This window comes from Oryzias latipes, chromosome 23 (genome assembly GCF_053564925.1).
Source record: "Oryzias latipes strain Hd-rR chromosome 23, Olatipes_Hd-rR_3.1".
In the NCBI taxonomy this organism is placed as follows: Eukaryota; Metazoa; Chordata; class Actinopteri; order Beloniformes; family Adrianichthyidae; genus Oryzias; species Oryzias latipes.
The window spans coordinates 26920642-26941027 of NC_136259.1; the positions used below are offsets into that span (position 1 = coordinate 26920642).

A 20386-nucleotide genomic window follows, 5' to 3' on the forward strand; every position below is an offset into this window, starting at 1 on the left:
ACCCTGCTCCTCACCTCAAAGGTCAACAGGTCTCTCAGCCTTTCGGCCAATAAGAGTCCAGCTTCGACGTCAGCACCTGCACAGGGCCAATCAGGGTCTGCCAGTCTGGTCCTGGTCCGTTTTGGAGCCCGGAGTGCAGCTGACTGCGGCACAGACCGAGCGGTACCCGGGTGTTCACGCAGGCGCTGCGGGATGAACTGAGCATGGAAGTCTGACTCATGGAGTTCTGATAAGGCGGGATGGACACGCGGGGCGTGTGCGCACTCACGCTGCTGCTCGCGTGCGTGTGCCCGCTAATCTGCGGGGCCAGCTGGATGTAAGTACCTGTAGTTCAGGTGTTGTCCTCTGCGTCAGAAGCGCGCGCCTTAAACAGCTCCTGTCTTCTCCCTAAAGCGGGCCGGATCCACGCGGCCTGGTTTCATCCGTGGACGTGGACATGCGTCCAGTTGAACTACGCAGCTGTCAAACAATAATTCCCGTTTTACTGTTTCCACGCAAAAACGCGAGAATAGCAGCAGCCTTCAAAAAACTTTTCGTTGGTCCAATTCAGACAGACTCAATGTTTAGAATACTGATGTTCTGATGAACATTGAAAAATACAACTGAATTTATTAAATGGACTCATTTGTTACCTGCTCACTGAGGAACAAATCAGGATTTTCAGTCTTTTCTTTCATTTGTCGGGTTTTACTATAGAAGATAAATGAAGCAATAATCCAACAGAAACCTGCCCTTATGGAGTGACATTAATGAAAAAAGTTTCCATGTTCTATTTGCCTTTACTCTCTTTTTCTGTCTATTTCTCGTCCTTGACTTTCTTTTTCTTCCTTTTGAGTTTCTTTGATTCTGTTCTTTTCCCGTTTAGAAAATTTTAGCAACATTTTCCTCTCTTTACAGCCGCTCAGAAAACTATTTTTCATTTGACCACTTTTAAAAAAAAATCTCTATCAGTGTTTCCAGATAGTCATGGTTTTCTAGCCCAAAAGTTATTGAAAGGCCACCAGACCCAAGAAAAAACCATCCATGAATCATCCATTATTATTGACTTCTTCATTTGATCGAAAGTCTAACAGTCAGAGCAAAACAGGAAATGAATGGCTCCTGTTGAACTTCAGGTCAGATCTGAACACTAAATAAATGGCAAACATGAAATAATGAACTTATAAATGGGAAGGAACGACATGTGATAAGAATGTCAGGAAGGTTAGGTGTGACTGTGTGTGTGATTGTGACATACTGACCACCTGTCCAGGACGTCCCCAGCCTTCACCCACAAGTGGCCGTGATGGGCTCCAGCAGCCCCGTGACCCTGACAGGGAACAAACGGAAGAAGATGAAGGAATGATGAATTATCAGCGTGTGCTGGGTTAACTAAAAGTAGGGGTGTAGTCAGTTGCTCGCAATTACAGACAAGTTTGTTTCTAATCTTATTTTCAAGGGTTAGATTGGCACTTCTTTAAAGAAATTGCACCTGATTGCTGAAACCAATCAAGGTTTTAAGCATTTTTGCTATCAAAGACTAAAAATACCCAGTTTACATATGGATGCACCTTCAAGTTTTACTAATCTAGTGAAATAGCTGTTCAATCTCTGTAAAACACTTTGTGGCACTAAATATTTAAAATGTTATTTTATAGGACAGTTTATGTGCTTGAAATGTCTTTTTTTGGTTCTACAGTAGTTTCAGAGATCTCAGCCTAACTGCATTCCTAGTATCATTTTCAGCCTTTAGACATCTTAAACCTTCAGAAGACGCGCTTTTTAGCAGTAATCACAAAGTTTGACATTAAAGAGCGGGTGGAACCAACAAACCCTGGCTGCAGTGTGCAGACTGAGCCGTGGCTTAACGTGGGCGGGGTTAAACGCGTTGTGCTCGGCCCACGTATTCTTCTACGTCAAATGTAATTGCCGGTGTGGGTACCGGATGTTCTCGGGTTGCCGGATGTTCTCGGGGTCCTTCGGGGTCCTTCGACCAATGATGACGTCACACTATTTGATTGGCTGTAAGTTGCCACGACCAATGAGTTAACGTCGCTAAGTTTTTTTTAAAACTTTATTGACAATTGCGGTATCATACATTAACAATGACATTAACGTTAACAACGAACAATAACGATGTAATCAATATTGCCTCGAAGATCAGTCACCATTGCCAAACATAATATATTAACATAGAAAATAAAGAATAGAGGGGAAAAAAGAAACAATGAACATAACACACAAATAAATAAAAACATAAGTAAAATAAAATAAAGGAACATAGAAAAAATCTAAGTAGTCTAATACTAGTTAAGTTAGGGGTACTCGTGAAGTTTGTATTTCTGAACAAAACTAAGCAATTTCAAGCCATTCTTCTTTTTCCTATAATGAAGTGATTGAAAGCAAAAACAGAGCTCTTTATTAAATGTTATAAAAGTGGTTTGGTCTTCAAAACTTGACCTCACCAAGATGGCGGTGCTCTCCTCCCATGAGGAACCACGTGATGTCTCCTCTAGTGATATAACTCATTGGAAGGACCCTGAAGGACCCCGAGAACATCCGGCAACCCGAGAACATCCGGTACCCACACCGTATTTTTTCGCATTTTCTAAGTTTTCACGTTCACTATCGCCACCTACTGGATTCTGGAGGGTATCCTGAGATGAATAAATTAAGGCTTCTTCAGGAAAAGATCAGTTATTTTGATTTTAGCATATGTGCTCTCCTGCTTTAGGAGTTTAATTTTTAGTTTTAAAAAAACAGCCCTTTTTATTTATGGCTACAGAAGTGCTTCTCAATTATATTTTGCAAGGCCCCCCCAGGAAAAGAAAATGTCCCCCCCCCCCCCCCCCCCCCCCCCCCACACACACACTTGCAGCGGAAGTAAGATCAGAGAATAAGGAATAAGATCAGTATCTATAGAAATTGTGTAAGTATACCTGAAATTGTATCTTTTAACATTAACAAAACATCTTTATAAATCCACATTCATCAAATATGAACTTTATTTAGCCACAGAAACCCTGTTCTCGTCTAAAACAGAAAAGAAGCTTAAAGTGCCTGAAATAAAATAATTTGTCATTCCTCATTTAAACTAGAAACATTTTGACCAACTGAACCATTTGATGCTGAAAAAAATAATTCAATCAATAAATAATATTAAATCTGAAACATTAACACAGCAGCACCAATATACACTGACCAAAAATATAAACGCAACACTTTTGTTATTGCTCCCATTTTTATGGTATGAACTCAAAGATGTGAAACATTTTCCACAAACACAAAATAACCAGTTCTCTGAAATATTGTTCACAAATCTGTCTAAATCTGTGATAGTGAGCACTTCTCCTTTGCCAAGACAATCCATCCCACCTCACAGGTGTGCCATATAAAGATGCTGATTAGACAGCATGATTATTGCAATTCAATTCAATTCAATTTTATTTGTATAGCCCAAAATCACAACAACAGTCGTCTCGATGGGCTTCGAAGTAAAACATGAAATCAAAAGGATCACGAATACAAAGAGTTCAATAGGAAAATACTAAAATGAACTAACAAACTGACTAAGCTATACTGGCATCCCTGCCCTTAGACCCCCCTTCGCGGTAAGGAAAAACTCCCAAAAAAAACGGATTCCGGAAAAAACGAAGAAACCTCAGGGGTATCCACATGAAGGAGGGATCCTCCCCCAGGACGGACAGGCGATTTACCAGAACTCTTAGAGAAGAATTAACTTATCTAAATCTACAACTACATATATAAAGTCCAGCAGACAAGCTTCATCCAGCCGTGGTTATCGGGACAGTCAAAGGCGCGAGTCGAGCCGGAGACAGGAACCACAGGAGCAGACAGGAGCAGGAGCAGAGATGAGGTAAACGGTCAGGAACAGGAGCACGGATGAACCAACTGGAGTCTGGAAGCACTCCCACTCCCCAGGAGGGGAGAGGAAAAGAGGGACAATACATGAATCGCACTGTACCAAACAGAGGCATGGAGAACTAAATGATAAATTATGATCAAGAATAGAGAAGAGGAAGGGTAGAAGTAAAAACAGGAAAGAGGACAGAACCCCAGTGCACCATAGTTACCCCAGCTTCAACTTCTAGCAGCTAACAATTAATTGTTTAATTAAAACTAATTAAGTTTAATTTAAACACACTAACATTAAGTTAAATAATCTCTGAATACTAACTAGTCTGACAATAAGCCTGTCCAAAGAGGAATGTTTTCAGTCTAGCTTTGAATGTAGAAACTGAGTCGGCCTCTCTTACATGAGCTGGGAGTTTATTCCATAAGACAGGGGCTTAGTGGCTAAACGCTCTACCTCCAACCGTACTTTTACTAATTCTAGGAACCACAAGCAGTCCTGCATTTAGTGAGTGAAGTGTTCTGATTGGATGTTAAGGGACTATGAGGTCCTTAATATAGGACGGGGCCATTCCATGTAAGGCCTTATAGGTTAACAGGAGGATCTTGAACTTAATTCTAGAATCAACTGGGAGCCAATGGAGTGAAACTAACACAGGAGTGATGTGATCTCTTCTGCTAGTTCCAGCTAACAATCTAGCTGCTGCGTTCTGAACAAGCTGGAGACTTCTTAAGGAACTCTTAGGACACGCTGCTAACAAGGAGTTACAGTAATCCAGCCTAGACGGAACAAATGCATGGATGAGTTTTTCAGCATCACTCTTAGAAAGTATATTTCTGATCTTAGCAATATTCCGCAGGTGAAACACAGGTGTGCCTTAGACTGGCCACTAGAAAAGGCCACTCTGAAATCTTCAGTTTTGTTTTATTGAGGGGGTCAGGGGACTCAGACAACCAGTCAGTATCTGGTGTGACCACCATTTGCCTCCATGAAGTGCGACACATCTCCTTCGCATAGAGTTGATCAGGTTGTCTATTGTGGCCTGTGGAATGCTGGTCCACTCTTCTTCAATGGCTGTGCGAAGCTGCTGGATATTGGCAGGAACTGGAACACGCTGTCTTACATGCCAATCCAGAGCATCCCAAACACGCTCAATGGGTGACATGTCCGGTGAGGATGCTGGCCATGCAAGAACTGGGATGTTTTCAGCTTCCAAGAATTGTGTACAGATCCTTGCAACATGGGGCCGTGCATTATAATGCTGCAACATGAGGTGATGTTGTTGGATGTACGGCACAACAATGGGCCCCAGGATCTCGTCACGGTATCTCTGTGTATTCAAAATGCCATCAATGAAATGCACCTGTGTTCTTCTTTGTGCAGAAATTCTGTGGTTATGCAAACCGATTGTTTCAGCAGCTGTCCGAGTAGCTGGTCTCAGATTATCTTGGAGGTGGACATGCTGGATGTGGAGGTCTTGGGCTGGTGTGGTTACACATGATCTGCGGTTGTGAGGCCGGTTGGATCTGCTGCCAAGTTCTCGGAAACGCCTTTGGAGACGGCTTATGGTGGAGAAATGGACATTCAATTCCCTAGCAACAGCTCTGGTGGACATTCCTGCTATCAGCATGCCAATTGCACGCTCCCTCAAAACTTGCAACATCTGTGGCACTGTACTGTGTGATACAACTGAAGATTTCAGAGTGGTCTTTTCTTGTGGCCAGTCTAAGGCACACCTGTGCAATAATCATGCTGTCTAATCAGCATCTTGATATGGCACACCTGTGAGGTGGGATGGATTGTCTTGGCAAAGGAGAAGTGCTCACTATCACAGATTTAGACAGATTTGTGAACAATATTTCAGAGAACTGGTTATTTTGTGTCTGTGGAAAATGTTTCACATCTTTGAGTTCATACCATAAAAAATGGGAGCAATAACAAAAGTGTTGCGTTTATATTTTTGGTCAGTGTATTTAACGTTTTAGTTTGAAGAAATAGATAAAAAACATTGTTCTGATTGTTTTTCTAAATAATGATAGTTTATTTCTTATGTCATAAAGTGCAGCTGTTTTCCTGCATTACCTGCTGTCTTTATGTCAAATACTGACACCAACTAAACAACAGGCAGAGAAAGAAAACATTGATGGAAAATAAAGACACGTCATCAAAATGTCTGCAATAGTTCATAAAGAATGACATTATTAGCATGAGCTGAGTCATCTAAAGGCACGCGGTGATCCTGGTGTTGGGCAACAGTAGTTTAGAGCAATGAACAGCTTGCAGCTCTCTGTGTGCTCCGTTACACCTTCAGCCTGAGCCCACTACCCCTCCCCTCTCGTTCTCACACACGCGTGTGATAGGAGCAGCTGCAGGGACGGCAGTTCACAGTTTCAGGCTGTTACAAACTCTGTCATATAACAGATAAAAGTAAACCAATAGACCATGTTCACTTATGAAAGACACAAATATTAAATCAATTATAAGCACTTTAATTTAATAATTTAATTTAATTGGCTAATGTTAGGGTAGAAGATGTCCATGACAGAGTGAGGTGGAAAACGATGATTCGCTGTGGCGACCCCTGATGGGAAAAGCCGAAAGAGAAAGAAGAAGATAAGCACTTTAATCTGGATCTTTTTAAATCGTTTTTTTCCACAATAAATTGACTATTTGATACCAGACATGATATGTTGTCATGGAAACGGCTACAGAACAGCAGAGGAAGGAGGTCTATACTGTATTCTAGAAATCATGAACACAAAGCATCATTTTAGAGGGACAATCCACCTTTTCCTGCTTCTTCTTCTTCAGTCTAAACCGTTCTGTTCCTCCGCGTGTCTCAACTCATGATGTCTTCAAAATGACCAAATTCACTAAACTGGTTAAAAGAAACTTTAAAATTACTCCTGTCTTTTCCTGCTGGGATGTCAACATTTGTTTTATGGTATTAAATTTTAGTGGTGAATATTTTTCCTTCATTTTTTTTTGACGGGTTGAATTAGAGACTCTGGACTGGATGTTTTGGTGGTTTTGGTCGTGTAAAAGTAAAGGTTGGATGTCAGTCTAACAAAAAAACGTCATAACTTTATTACTGCGATGTCATGAGTTAAAATGAAAAGGCAGCAATTATTAGGTTTGATTGAAATGTTAGAATAATTAATTACAGGTCATGATTAATTAATCGCACAAAAAATCAGAATAAAAACGGGACACTGCCCAATCCGGCAACACTGCCTCTCCTTTCAGACAACTTTTTGTGAGCTGCGGCGATCTGATTAGGGCTGTGACGATAACCACATCACCGCGGTGATGACCTCATCACCGAACTTTTTTTTGCGCACTTTTTTTTCTCCTTTTTGCATATGGTGCGTGTTTGGAACTATAATAAACACATTAACCGCATTCATCTTTGCGGATAATTTCCTTTTTCTGCTAGTCCTGTGTTCAGACTTTCCTTCTTTCTTTCAGACTTGTCTCCTTTTCTCCCACCGCGCCTGTCACTCTCTCTAGTAGGCGTGCGCTCTCACTAGTAGTGTCTGCCTTTGCGCTGCACGTGGCACGCAGCTCCCTTTACACACAAACAGGCGCGCGCTTTCAGAAGCACACACACATTCTACAACAGAAGTTTCCGTCTCGCAAGGAAATACGACAAATTTACTGCTTTCTAATTATTAATTTCCATTGTATTCATTTCCATTACAAGCTGCGTGCGTTCTTCAGTGCGCAACACGGCCGCCCACCGGAGGATTTTGTGTTGGGGGGACAACAGTAATACCCCCCCGTATTACTGTTGTCCTTCACTCTGTAACACCAAACATGAACGCGCGCTGTTAGATTTCCATGGAAATCACTACATGTTTTGTGTGGGAACTATTTTTTGCAGCGTAACGTTACGTATCTGTATCAGTGTTGCCAGATTGGGCGGTTTTCCGCCCAATTGGGCGGTTTTTGTTCTAAATTTGCGGGTAAAAATGGCTTTGGGCGGGTATGCATAATTTGGGCGGTTTTAGGGTCTGTTCGGCGGGTTTTTCCCCCTCATGAATATATAATAGCGGACTACGTTAGGCTGGGTGGCTGTTGAAGTCTTATGTTCTGAAGCTCCGTGAACGCACCAGGTAGAGACGCTTAATGGGTTCTGTCATCTAACCCAGTGTTTTTCAACCAGTGTGCCGTGGGAGATGGTCAAGTGTGCCGTGAGAAATTGCCCTCATTAACTGATCTAAAAGCAATTACCATCTCCAGGAAATCAGCTCTGTGTTCATCCAAACAGGCCCTGATAAAACACTGAAAAGTTAAGAATATGAAATATCATAAAATTATTTTTTCTTTGTGTTTATATGATTCTATTAAAGACATTTTGATAAGAATAACGGGGTACCGCGATTTAGCTGCAGCTATAACTGTGCAAGGAAAAGTCCCGCCCCTTTAACTGTCTCCACCAATCATTCTTGAAGGCTTAATCACATGTCATCAGTCTGACCAATCAGAAGTGGTTAAAGTATTCACTTCCTTGTTTCGATTTAGCGCAAAAAAGTCTCTCAGTTCTAACAAAAATACCAGCTAAAGCTCGTCTTTAGCGGTGTAGCTTTCCACAGAATCTGGTATCAGACTGGAACAAGTGAACAAAACCATGAAGCTCAAAGACGCTGGTCTTTCTGCGGTCGGCGGATTACGGGCACTACATCTCCCATGATGCAGTAAAGTGACTGTCTTAGTGTACAATAAGTCTCTTCTCTTAACGTCTTAAAACAACGAACACACATCAAACAGTTTTTGAATCTTTTGACTTAATTTTTAATACATCTTTTAGAAAAAACAGCTGCAGCTTCCAGCGTTTTCTGCAACAATTATCACAAAAATGCATGTGAGATTGTGGAGGGACTGTAGATCAATACAGACTGAGCTTTTTCTTTTTTTTTATTTATCTATTTTTTTGGATGCTGGTGTGCCGCGGGATTTTTGTCAAGGTTAAAGTGTGCCGTGGCTCAAAAAAGGTTGAAAAACACTGATCTAACCTGTTGTTGGGGGTTTGCCGCCCCGCCCCTCCTCTTAGAAGTTGCGTTGTTTAAAGGTGACACCGCGGTCGCGTGTGGGCGGAGCTACGAGCTAACGTTATGGTCTCATCGCTGCATGTCTGTGTGTATCGATGCATGGTAGACACGGAGAATGTGGAGAGATCAGGTTTAATATTTTGGAGAGTTCTACTTGGTAATCATGTTTCCATGTTTGAGTTCATGAGATCGTCCCAGAAAGTCTCTGCTTCAACTCCCGCAGTGAAAGCTGCGTGTGAATCTGACGCCCGTGTTTCCATCTCTCTGACAGTTTGAAAAAATCTACAAAAGCTGTACATTGTTGTTTCTCCCAATCATAGATAGATAGATAGATAGATAGATAGATAGATAGATAGATAGACATTCACAAATCACAGATGTGAATGTGTAATTCATTTGACTTGATCTTATTTTTTGCCCCCCCCCCCCCCCGTTGGGCGGGTTTTTGCGGGGTCTGGCGGTTTTCAGATGACTTTTGGGCTGGAAAACTGTGACTCTATCTGGCAACACTGATCTGTATAAACAAAGGCGGAGCCTCCTGCCCCGCGTTCTTCATGGGTGTCAGGCTTCACGGCTACCAGAAAGGTGACAAAGTGTCTGCAGTCTGTTTATTACTGGACAATAAATAATATTCTGAGAAGATGTCTGTACCAGAGAGCACTGGTGAAACTTGCGTGCAGCTCCAGAGCGGTCCGCTGCAGAAGAATCAACACGCACCCCCAACACACGTGTGCGCACCTTCCTACTCCTACACAAGAGACGCTCCGCGCTCACACACACAGTCAATCTACAACACCTATAGTTAGTTCACCAGTTAGATATGTAGTTGTTAGTTGTTACTTTTATTTGTTAATAAAGAATAGTACGTTGTAATTGTATTTATTTCCGATGCGGCCGCCGGGGGATTTTGTGGGTTTTGTTTTTTTTTGGGGGGGGGGGCTGCGGTTAACCGCGACACCGCGCCCCCTGGTGGTTCATCACCGCGGTGATGAAAAATTCTACACCGTCACAGCTCTAGATCTGATCCCAAAATATCCATTTTGTCCACGTTTTCAAACTGCTGAAAAAGTTTCTACTTTCAGTTTTCAAAGAAAAGAAGGAAAAAAAAACAACAATATTAAGAGCTCCTAGAAAATAAGAATGCCACAGGAAAAGCCAACTTTTCATACAAAAACCCAGAGATGACGACACATGACCACGAATACGCCATGGAAGTATCCTCGCTGTGTACTAATAGAAAACCCCCGGTTACACCCACCAAACCCTCCGTTCCACCTAACAAGGTTAGAATTCTCCACCAAAATTGAAAGCTTATCAAAATTCATATATCCCATCTATTCTATAGGTTTCCCTAAACAAGCCATTCAATCTATTAATCAAATCATTGTTAACTTCATATGGAAAAAGAAAACACACTATGTTAAACAAGGTACTCTAACTAAAAAAGACCAGGATGGACGTCTACAAGACATAGAATTTCACAGCCTTAATGGCACCTTAAAAATAAACTGGTTAAAATGATTTATTAAAAATCAAAACAGTATTTGGTTTATTGTTCCTAATGAAATATGTTCCAGCCAGGAATCACATTTTTACTCAGTTGTGATTTCAACATTAAGAAACTTCCCATTCAAGTTCTCCTGTAATGAAAACTCATTTCTAAACATTATTCCAGTCCAGACAACACTCCTCTATGGAACTGCAGATACATCAGTATTAGAAACAAAATGGAATTTGGTCATTAATGCATCTACTTAATGACGATGCCACTCTCATGTCTATGGATGATTTCACAGCTAAATATGGTTCACTAACGAATAGAAAAGATATTGAAAACATTATTAAGGCCATTCCTCAAAATGTTGTTAATCAGTTTCTGATCTGTTTCATAATGACATCTACAGACGTCCTACTGTCCCCAAGCTTCTGATTAATGGACACAACATAGCGACGTCCAAACCCCCAAACTATCAAATCAGAGAATATTTGAATGAAACATCTTTTCCCTACATCTTATTATCTAATTATATAACAAAAATATTTTAATAATTCAGATAAGAAACAAATAGGAACTAAATATTTCAAACCCCCCATCCCTCCTAAAGCCAATTCCACTTTAAAACCTTTTCAGGTATTTACCCTTCCAAGGAATTATTAAGAAAACGGTTTGGTATTCCTGAAAACTGTTGTTCTTTTTGTCATGATGACATTGAAACAACTGAGCATCTTTTCTTTGAGTATTTTGACTCTAATGTCTTTTGGGATACATCAGGGGTGGTGAACACGCGGCTCTCGGCCAATAAGCACGCAGCTCTTTCCGTCTCATCATATTTTCTATATACTGTGCCTCATTTCATATTTTTTCCTCTTTAACTACACTCAAATCCATCAGAGGGTATTAAAAATAAAAAATAATAGCAGTAATTTGGCAGTGTGTGTTTGTTTTGCTCCTGACACATAAGTGACGCCGGTTACGCCCAATACCGGAAAAACCAAATAAGCATTTGATGTGCTGCAGACTGTTACCCTCATGGTCAAAATGAGTTCATTCAGAGTATAAAGATGAACACAGGACGTTTCTGGAAGAATGGAAAGATTCTTACTTTTTTACTAAAAAGAAAGACGTCATCATATTTATTATCATGAGCTTTTGGAAGCAGTAAAAATGTTCATGGCAGAAAAGAACTAAACGGATCCCGGAGAAAATGAAAAACTCTTCCTGATGTGACAGAAATTGTCTCCTTGATTAACAAGTTGAAGCTTTTCAAACATTCAAACGGTCATCATCCCACTTTCCTTCTTTGTGGAGCTCACAGCAGAAGCTGCAATCCAAATGAATAAAGCAGAACGTGACGCTGCTGCTGGACGGAAACTTGACTTTGTGGTTTGAGGACCTGCAGCAGAAACGACTGCAGATCACTTTTCTCATGGATCCTTTCATGCAGAGACTGACTGATGAGATCCCAGCTTGTCACTGATGAGGCAGCAAGAGAACCAGAGATGGTGGAGCTGAAATCTGTTTGTTACGTTTTGGAGAACAGAAAAATCCCAGTGTGTAAAAGAGCTGCTCTCAAGCTGCTGTCGATGTTCTCCTCAATGTCTGCCAGTCCCTGTTTATTACCTTGAAACAAGTGAAATCAAGGCATCGGTCCATTCTGACCGACACTCACGTAAAGGAACCGATCAGAGAGGCTACAACTGCCCTGGGGGTTAGCCCCGCCTTCAGCCCCTAAGAGTCATGGGAAGTGGGGAATCTTGGGTGTAAAACCATGAGTTAGGGAGCAATGAGCAGAAGTGAGGTCAATGCTATTTGACTGTTTGTAAGTGTATCCAATGACAGCTCTGCAATGCAGCCAATCATTCGGCAGCTCAGTGTTTGTACCACTGCTTCAGGGATGAACAAACTGACTCCTTACATTATTATAATATACATACAGAGAGTCAATCAATAAATTTTGAATAAAAGTCATAAAAGCAACATTGTTATACTGAAAGTCAAAATTAAATTTATGCTACACACATCCGGGGGGTATTCCAGAAAGCAGGTTATGCTAGTTACCATGGTAAGTTTGAGGCTAAGGAAGTTGATAACCTCAGCTTTCGGTTCCAAAAACAGAGGTATGTTTCAGGGTAGGTCAAGTTACCATGGCAACTCATGCTCTGAACATAACCTGGTCTGGAGCAGGTTTAGTTGAAGGTTAGTTTGTTTTCAGAGAGGTGAAGCAGCATGGCGTGTCCATTTGAAGATGATTTAGTGGATGAAGAAGCTCAGATAATACTTTTTCCACCATGAGAGGGTGATAAGACCACATATGGATGTTGGAAAGATAAACTTTATACTTTGATCTAACTTACTTATTTGCTTCAGTTAAGATAATTAAAAAATTTTTTTTGTTAAGTTAGCTTAAAAATAGCACGTAGTTTTCAGACATTTATTTTACTTTCATTCCAGTTAATTCAATGAAGTAGGTGTAACTTTGGTGCTGCTGTTAGATCGGCACCGCAAAGGATTGTGGGATACCATTTCCTTTGCCTTTCTGGACGGAATTGGATTTAAGTGTGGCTTTTTGACCAAATGTGTTTAGTCGTTTAGCTGTTTTACTGTGTTTTGTCGAGTTATTTTGCCCTACTTTGCTTACGTCTCTGCACCATGAGTGAGAGGGAGGGAGAGGATGATGAGTTTATATAGCACCCCTACCATGTACTGCTATAATGAGAATGTAGGAAAATTATTTAATCAATTTATACACTTCGTGCATTTTTTCCCCGTTCTTTTTATTGTTATAAAATTGAGTATATCTGCCGGCTCATACTTAGACATTTGAGAGTTCAAGAAATATAAATAATTAAGATGGAAAAAATATTAATTGAATTGGAGCAATATGACATTTAGTTAGATAAATATGTAAGTTTGACTTGTATAAACAATTATTGAGTTTTATAGATGTAAGAAATTAGGTTGAATAAATTTAACTCAATTATTTGTTACCAAAAGAAGTAATTCATAAACGGTGGCAAAATTGGATAAGTTTTATATATATATATATATATATATATATATATATATATATATATATATATATATATATATATATATATATATATATATATATATATATATATATATATATATATATATATATATATATATATGCGTCACAAGGAAAATGGAAATAAGATCAGAAACTTGTGCGTTTACTTTGTCTGTTCTTCTACTCCAAGCAGAAACTCTTTCTTTTGCTGATGATGCAGCCGTGTTACTTTTTTGATGGACGTATTCTGTGCACGTGCATTAACCCAGGGTTACCAAGTGGAGCGTAATTACGATAACTCATATCCGGTCTTTTGGAACCGACATACCCAGAGTAAGCAAGTTCAGGCGGATTTCAGCCAGAGTTCAGGCTCAAAGTCAGACTAGTTTAAACATGCTTCCTGGAATACCCCCCAGAAATGTAATGTATTTCATGTGTTTATTGGGAATATGAATTATTCAGACACCAGGAGGATGCTCTGTCCAGATTTTTGTGTATTTGTTGGTGTAAGTGTCATTGAAAGAGGAATGTTGACATGCAAAGAATTACCAGTTAAATACTGTTGGATGAAAAGTGAAATATTCAGTTTTTATCGTCGTAAATCGGACTTCAGAGGAGTCGGTGGCTCACCACCATCTCACTTCCCTGAAACATCACTGAGTATTGCGTGTGCGTGTGTGTCTGCGTGTGCGTGCGTGCGTGTACGTCTTGGCAGGTCAGTGTGTGGTGTGGCTCTTTGACTCTCACAGTGAAAAAATTCGGCTCTTGGTGTCAAATTTGTTCGCCCCCCCCTCATTTACATTATTGGCTCTTCCTCAAAATTCCACGTTTAGCACTTTTCTATTAAGGACATCATATTGGGGGTTAATTAAGAAAACAAAAACACAGGATTTATTTGAAGTGTTTTAATTCTTTTGGGTAAATTCTATATACATAAATGTCGATTCCTTAAAATCAAATCATATTTTTTACATTTCATAAAGAACTCTGCTCATTTTTTTCATCCGTAAACTTCAAGGAAAATAAACTTGATATGGAACTTAGAAGTATCGTATGTAACTGCAGCTTTTTGAAAACCCCTAAGTTATTGATCATTACAATGCCCATGTAACCACTTCCTTTTATTTTATTCTTTTTTATTTAAGTTTGTATTTTTCTGTTTTATTGTATATATATATATATATATATATATATATATATATATTTAATTTAAATCTTTGTATTGTTGTTTACATTTTTCTATACCTGTTGTAATTGTAACTTGTTAAATTCCTTTTTTTCAACTAACACAATACTGTAAACCTTAAATGTTTTTTCAATAAAAAACAAAACAGAAACAGATAACATGTGAGTCTCCTGACTTCCTGTTGACTGGAATGTTCCATTGCTGCAGAGGGACAGGGGAGGACAAAAGACTTTCACGTCATCAGTTTTATGACAGTTTTTTTTATGACAGAGTTAAATAATGATGGGCGTAAAATTGAATATAGTTCAGATCTGTGAGCCATAAAAAAAGGAAAGAAACACATGAAAAGTTAGTAGGATTTCTATTATTTGAAGTCATTGGTATGTGTTGTAATGATTACTGTTGTAATAGATTACTGTAAGGTCCACCAGCGTCTTTCTTGTTGAGAAACCAGCGTTTTTCTCAAATATTGTACTTTTTCGTAACGCGGGACGTTTTAGACGTCAGTACCGCTTTTTACCGAAAACTGCATTTAAACGCCATCAAATAGGGAAATCTATTAGAAAAACATAAACAATCACTTGAGCAGAAGATAAACAATTTCTAGATTATTGATCATCTAACTTTGTTTCTACAGAATCAGATGGACACTCATGGTTTTAGATAGAAGAAGCTGTTGTTTGAAATATGATTTTCCGTGGGAAACCCTTCCTCTGCGAGGACGTTGCTCAAATGTTCTCAGGTGGAGCTCCTGCAGCAAATGTTGTTCAAGAAAGTCCTGCAGCTGCTGGTTCTACGCTCACGGCAGCTGCTGTTGTTTGCAGGGGGCTGGGCCTGACCTCGGCTGGAGTCCCAGAGCTGCCCGGCTGCAGGGGGCTGTCCTTGAGCGACCACCAGAGGGAGCTGTGCCTCAGAAAGCCCTTCCTGGTGCCCAGCTTACGAGATGGAGCTCGGCTGGCGGTGGCTGAGTGCCAGAACCAGTTCCGACACGAGCGCTGGAACTGCTCCACGTCCTCAGAACCGCCCTTGTTTGGGTACGAGCTCACAAGCGGTCAGTGCCTTTCTGTTCTGCTTGTAGCATGGAGTCATTTGTGTAACAAAAACTCAACCAACCGTTTTGGTCATCAGTGAAGATCACATGATTAGCTGGGTTTGCTCCGCCCCCTGTGGTAACTCACTGGGTTTCTGAGCAGCTCCAGAACTTCCTAACGGTCGTAGCAGCTGACGACTGAAAACACAGTCTAATGTTTAAAAGAAAGGATGCATAGTTTGTAAGAAGAGCCTGAAACCTGAGGTCAAGGTACTGAACTCTGGTGTGGTTCTGTAAGTGAGATGTCGATGGAGGAACAAGAACCCAACTGAGGAGGGTCAGTCTGACATCTAGCCCAGGTTGCTCAGAGAATCTTTGTCATTCAGACCTGCAAAGACGTGACGTTCCTCATGTCAGGTTCATCTGAGGACGCCTGAAGAGCTGTAGCTCAGACGTTCTTCTCTGTTCAGGAACCAAAGAAACCGCCTTCATCCACGCAGTGATGGCAGCTGGACTCGTGCACGCCATCACGCGGACCTGCAGCCAGGGCAACGTGTCTGAGTGTGGCTGTGACGCCCGGCTGCAGAGCGGGGGCTCCGTGACCGAGGGCTGGCACTGGGGGGGTTGCTCGGACCACATCCAGTATGGAACCTGGTTCAGTCGCAAGTTCATCGACAACCTGCCGAAGAACTCGTCTGCCAGGCGTGAGAGCTACACCCTGAGCACCATGAACCAGCACAACAGCGAGGCTGGACGTCAGGTCAGCTCCTCCACCCCCACATCCACCAATACCTGGCCTCCTATCTTCTCCACTCCAGTTTGATCGTCTTTCCGTGTCTTGTTGTCTCCACCTGTCCCCACCTGTCTGTATCTGTCCCCACCTGTCCCTAACTGTCTCTGTCTGTCTCCATCTGTCCCCACTATTCAACACCTGTCTCCAACTCTCCCTACCTGTCTACACCTGTCTCCATATGTCCCCACTCGTCCCTACCCTTCTCTATCTGTCTCTGCATGTCCCCACCTATCTCAACCTGTCACTACCTTTCTCCATCAGTCCCCACCTGTCTGTATCTGTCCCCACCTGTCCCTAACTGTCTCTGTCTGTCTCCATCTGTCCCCACTATTCAACACCTGTCTCCAACTCTCCCTACCTGTCTACACCTGTCTCCATATGTCCCCACTCGTCCCTACCCTTCTCTATCTGTCTCTGCATGTCCCCACCTATCTCAACCTGTCACTACCTTTCTCCATCAGTCCTCACCTGTCTTTACCTGTCCCCGCCTCTCCCCACCCATCCCCACTTCTCCCTGCCTGTCTCAACCTTTCCCTACCTGTCTCAATCTGTCCCCTCCTCTCCCCACTATCCTGCACCTGTCTCCACCTCTCCCTACCTGTCAACCATTTGTCTCCACCTGTCTCCATATGTCCCCACCCGTCCCCACCTGTCTCTACCTGTAACCAATATTCTCCATTCGGACACCATCTGTCCCCACCCTTCTCCACTTGTCCCCATCTGTCATCACCGATGTCTATCTGTTTCAACCTGTCCACCTGTCTTCATCTGTCTGTATCTGTCCCCACCTGTTTCTACCTTTCCCTACCTGTCTCCATCCGTCCCCACCTGTCCCCACTATTCTCCACCTGTCTCCAACTCTCCCTACCTGTAACCATCTGTCCCCACCCTTCCCCACTCGTCCCCGCCTGTCCCCACCTGTCTCCACCTGTCCCCACCCTTCCCTTCTCGTCCCCACCTGTTTCCATATTTCCCCACCTGTCTCTACCTTTCCCTTACTGTCTCCATCCTTCCTCACCTGTCCCCAATATTCTCCATTTGTGTCCATCTGTCTCCACCTGTTCCTACCTGTCTCCATCTTTCTCCACCTGTTCCTACCTGTCTCAACCTGTATCCACCTTTCCCTACCTGTCTCCACCCATCTCCACCTTTCTCTGCCTGTCTCCATCTGTCTCCACATGTCTCCACCTGTCTTAACCTGTCCCTACTTTTCTTCATCTGTCCTCACCTGTCTTTACCTGTCCCCGCCTCTCCCTACCCATCCCCACTAGTCCCCGCCTGTCTCAATCTTTCTTTACCTGTCTCCATCCGTCCCCACCTGTCCCCACTATTCTCCACCTGTCTCCAACTCTTTGTACCTCTCACCATCTGTCTCTACCCATCTCCATCTGTCCCCACCTTTCCCCACTCATCCCCCCCCATCCACCTGCCCCGCCTGTCTCCACCTATCTCCACATGTCTCAACCTTTCCCCACTTGTCCTTACCTGTCTCCATCTACCTCCATCTGACCCCATCTGTCTCCGCCTGTCTCTGCCTGTCCCTTTGTGCTAATGACCATGTTTAAGTGGTTTTGATGGAGAAAACTGTTCTGTATAGTTTAAGAGGGGGCCGGGTACAAATCTCAATTCTTGGGGGGCTGATGTCCAACCTGTTCTGCTCTTTCCTACTGCTCCTCCCTGGTGTCACAAAACAGATCCAGGTAATAAGTGGTGGTGCGAAAAGAACCTACTAGAATCAGCAGGACACAGTTTAGGAGGAACAATGTCTGTTTGGGGACTAATTAAGTCCTACACCCCCCACAGTAGCTCTGAGGTTCTACGCCTGGGACAGGTGGGTTCCAGATGTTTCACAGTTCTGTGCAATGTTTGTGTTTGCAGGCCATCGAGCAGACCATGTCTACCGACTGCCGCTGCCACGGCGTCTCTGGCTCCTGTGCCGTTAGGACCTGCTGGAGGATGATGGCGCCGTTTGAACGTGTAGGCACGTATCTGAAGGAGCGGTACGAGCGCAGCATCCAAGTTCCAAACCAGTCCAGGAAGAAGCCCCGAAGAAAGGAGCAGTCCCGGCCCGTAGACAAGTACCAGCTGGTCTACCTAAACAAATCACCCAACTACTGCGTGGAGGACAGGAGGCGGGGCATTGCCGGCACACAGGGGCGCCGCTGCAACCGCGCCTCTGCCGGGCCAGACAGCTGCAGCCTGTTGTGCTGCGGCCGCGGGTACAACACCCGTGTGGAGCGGCATGTGCAGCGCTGCGAGTGCAAGTTCGTGTGGTGCTGCTACGTGCGCTGCAGGCGCTGCGAAAGCATGAATGACATGCACACATGCAAGTGACCCTGACATGTGCACGCAGCTGCTGCTGTCACCATTTGATGATGTCACCTCCATGGGCTGGAGGTCAGATCCTGGACCAGTTCTTCAGAACCAAAACCATAACCATTATTTATGTGTACATATTGTTTTCTCAATGTGTGTGTCCTGCAGAGCAGACTCTACCGTGTTTTAAGACAACTTCAGAAATGACGTGTCAGTGATTACTACGCTCCACGAATAAAAGAATTCTGAATCTGATCTGTGAGAAGATCTTCCTTCCTCAGGAACATCCACAGCTACAGCAGCACTTTCTGCAGGAAACGCCTTAAGATCAGGAATGGACCAATGGCCAGTGAATGCAGCACAGCTGGAGGGGTAATTGAACAAAGCACTCCCAGTTGATTCTAGAATCAAGTTTAAGATCCTCCTGCTAACTTCTAAGACCTTACATGATATGGCCCCATCCTATATTGAGGCCCTCATAAAGCCTTACCACCACATATTTCTCCACAGAGAGAAGATGGTTTCATAAACCGGGCCAGGGCGGTCCATTTCCTTGCTTAGATTAATGCTATATTGTACTAATATTGCTATCCCAAAAATTTGAATATTCTATAATTATAATTACCCTAACTCATGTTTGAATTAAACTTAATAACAATAACAAGTTGAAGCTGGGGTAACTATGGTGCTCTGGGGTTCTCTCCTCTATTCTTGATCATTATTCATCATTTAGTTCTTCATGCCTCTGTTTGGTGCAGTGATTCAGGTACTGTCCCTCTGTCTCACTCCCCCAGAGGGTGATGGGGTGGGGTCAGAATGGGGGTGATTTCCTGTCGTTCCTCCATCCGCTCACTTTATCATCTGTCAGCAGACCTTCTGTTCTTTGTCTCTTTCTGATCTCCCATTCCAGCCGATAACACCCACCACCCCACCCCAGTCTGCTGGGGGTTCCGTCTCCACTGTTGCTTGGTACAGGAACCCTTCCATGGTAAATAGATCTTTTTCCTACCCAGAGTGCTTTGCAGACACAGCCGCCCCCCCCCACTGGCCCATACATGTCTCTGACCCAGAACCACCAATGCCAGCTGGTCTACCTGAACAGATCACCCAGCTCCTGCATGAAGGATAGGAGGCGGGGCATCGCTGGCACTCAAGGGAATTGAACATAATTAATCAGATGGGGCGGCCATGGTGCAAGGATAGAGTGGTCGACCCCTGATCAGAAGGTTGCAGGTTTGGTTCCCACCATGCGTGGGAGTGTCACTGGGCAAGACAGTGAACCCCATGTTGCTCTCGGTGGTGACATGTTGGTGCCAGAGTTCAGTGCAGAGCCGCCATTTGTGTGTTTATGGGTGAATAGGACTGAAAAGAGCTTTGAGCCTTCAATGAAGGTAGTGAAGCGCTACAGACGAATCCACCGTTTACCATCACAGTCCAATGTGTGAATGTAGCAAAGTCATGTGACCATCCAGTGTCTTAGAATGTTCTAGGAATGTTACCTATGGATTCTTTAGATGTGGAGAAACAACTGTGGGCTAAAAATTAACGTGTCTGACTACCTGGTGCTTAGGTTAGTCCCCCCCCCCCCCCCCCCCCTCCAAGCCTTCAGCCACTAGAGTCTGTGG

The 20386-nt window shown here is 42.9% G+C and overlaps 1 protein-coding gene across 1 annotated transcript; it reads left to right on the forward strand.

The window, feature by feature from the left end:
• The first annotated feature begins 96 nt into the window (after positions 1–96).
• wnt16 (wingless-type MMTV integration site family, member 16) lies at positions 97–19016 on the forward strand. The gene is made up of 4 exons (XM_023952390.2): positions 97–316; positions 15447–15673; positions 16123–16412; positions 18324–19016. The coding sequence occupies exons 1-4, from the start codon at positions 240–242 to the stop codon at positions 18777–18779; spliced, it is 1050 nt and encodes a 349-aa protein (XP_023808158.1). The 5' UTR covers positions 97–239; the 3' UTR covers positions 18780–19016.
• The last annotated feature ends 1370 nt before the right edge of the window (positions 19017–20386 follow it).

What these genes read in the sequence shown, in the direction of transcription:
- wnt16 (XM_023952390.2), top strand. Translation starts at nt 240, where the DNA reads ATGGACACGCGGGGCGTGTGCGCACTCACGCTGCTGCTCGCGTGCGTG. An exon ending in TGGGTACGAGCTCACAAGCG is followed by an intron (nt 15,674 to 16,122) that starts GTCAGTGCCTTT and finishes TTCTCTGTTCAG; the next exon opens with GAACCAAAGAAACCGCCTTC. An exon ending in ACAGCGAGGCTGGACGTCAG is followed by an intron (nt 16,413 to 18,323) that starts GTCAGCTCCTCC and finishes TTGTGTTTGCAG; the next exon opens with GCCATCGAGCAGACCATGTC.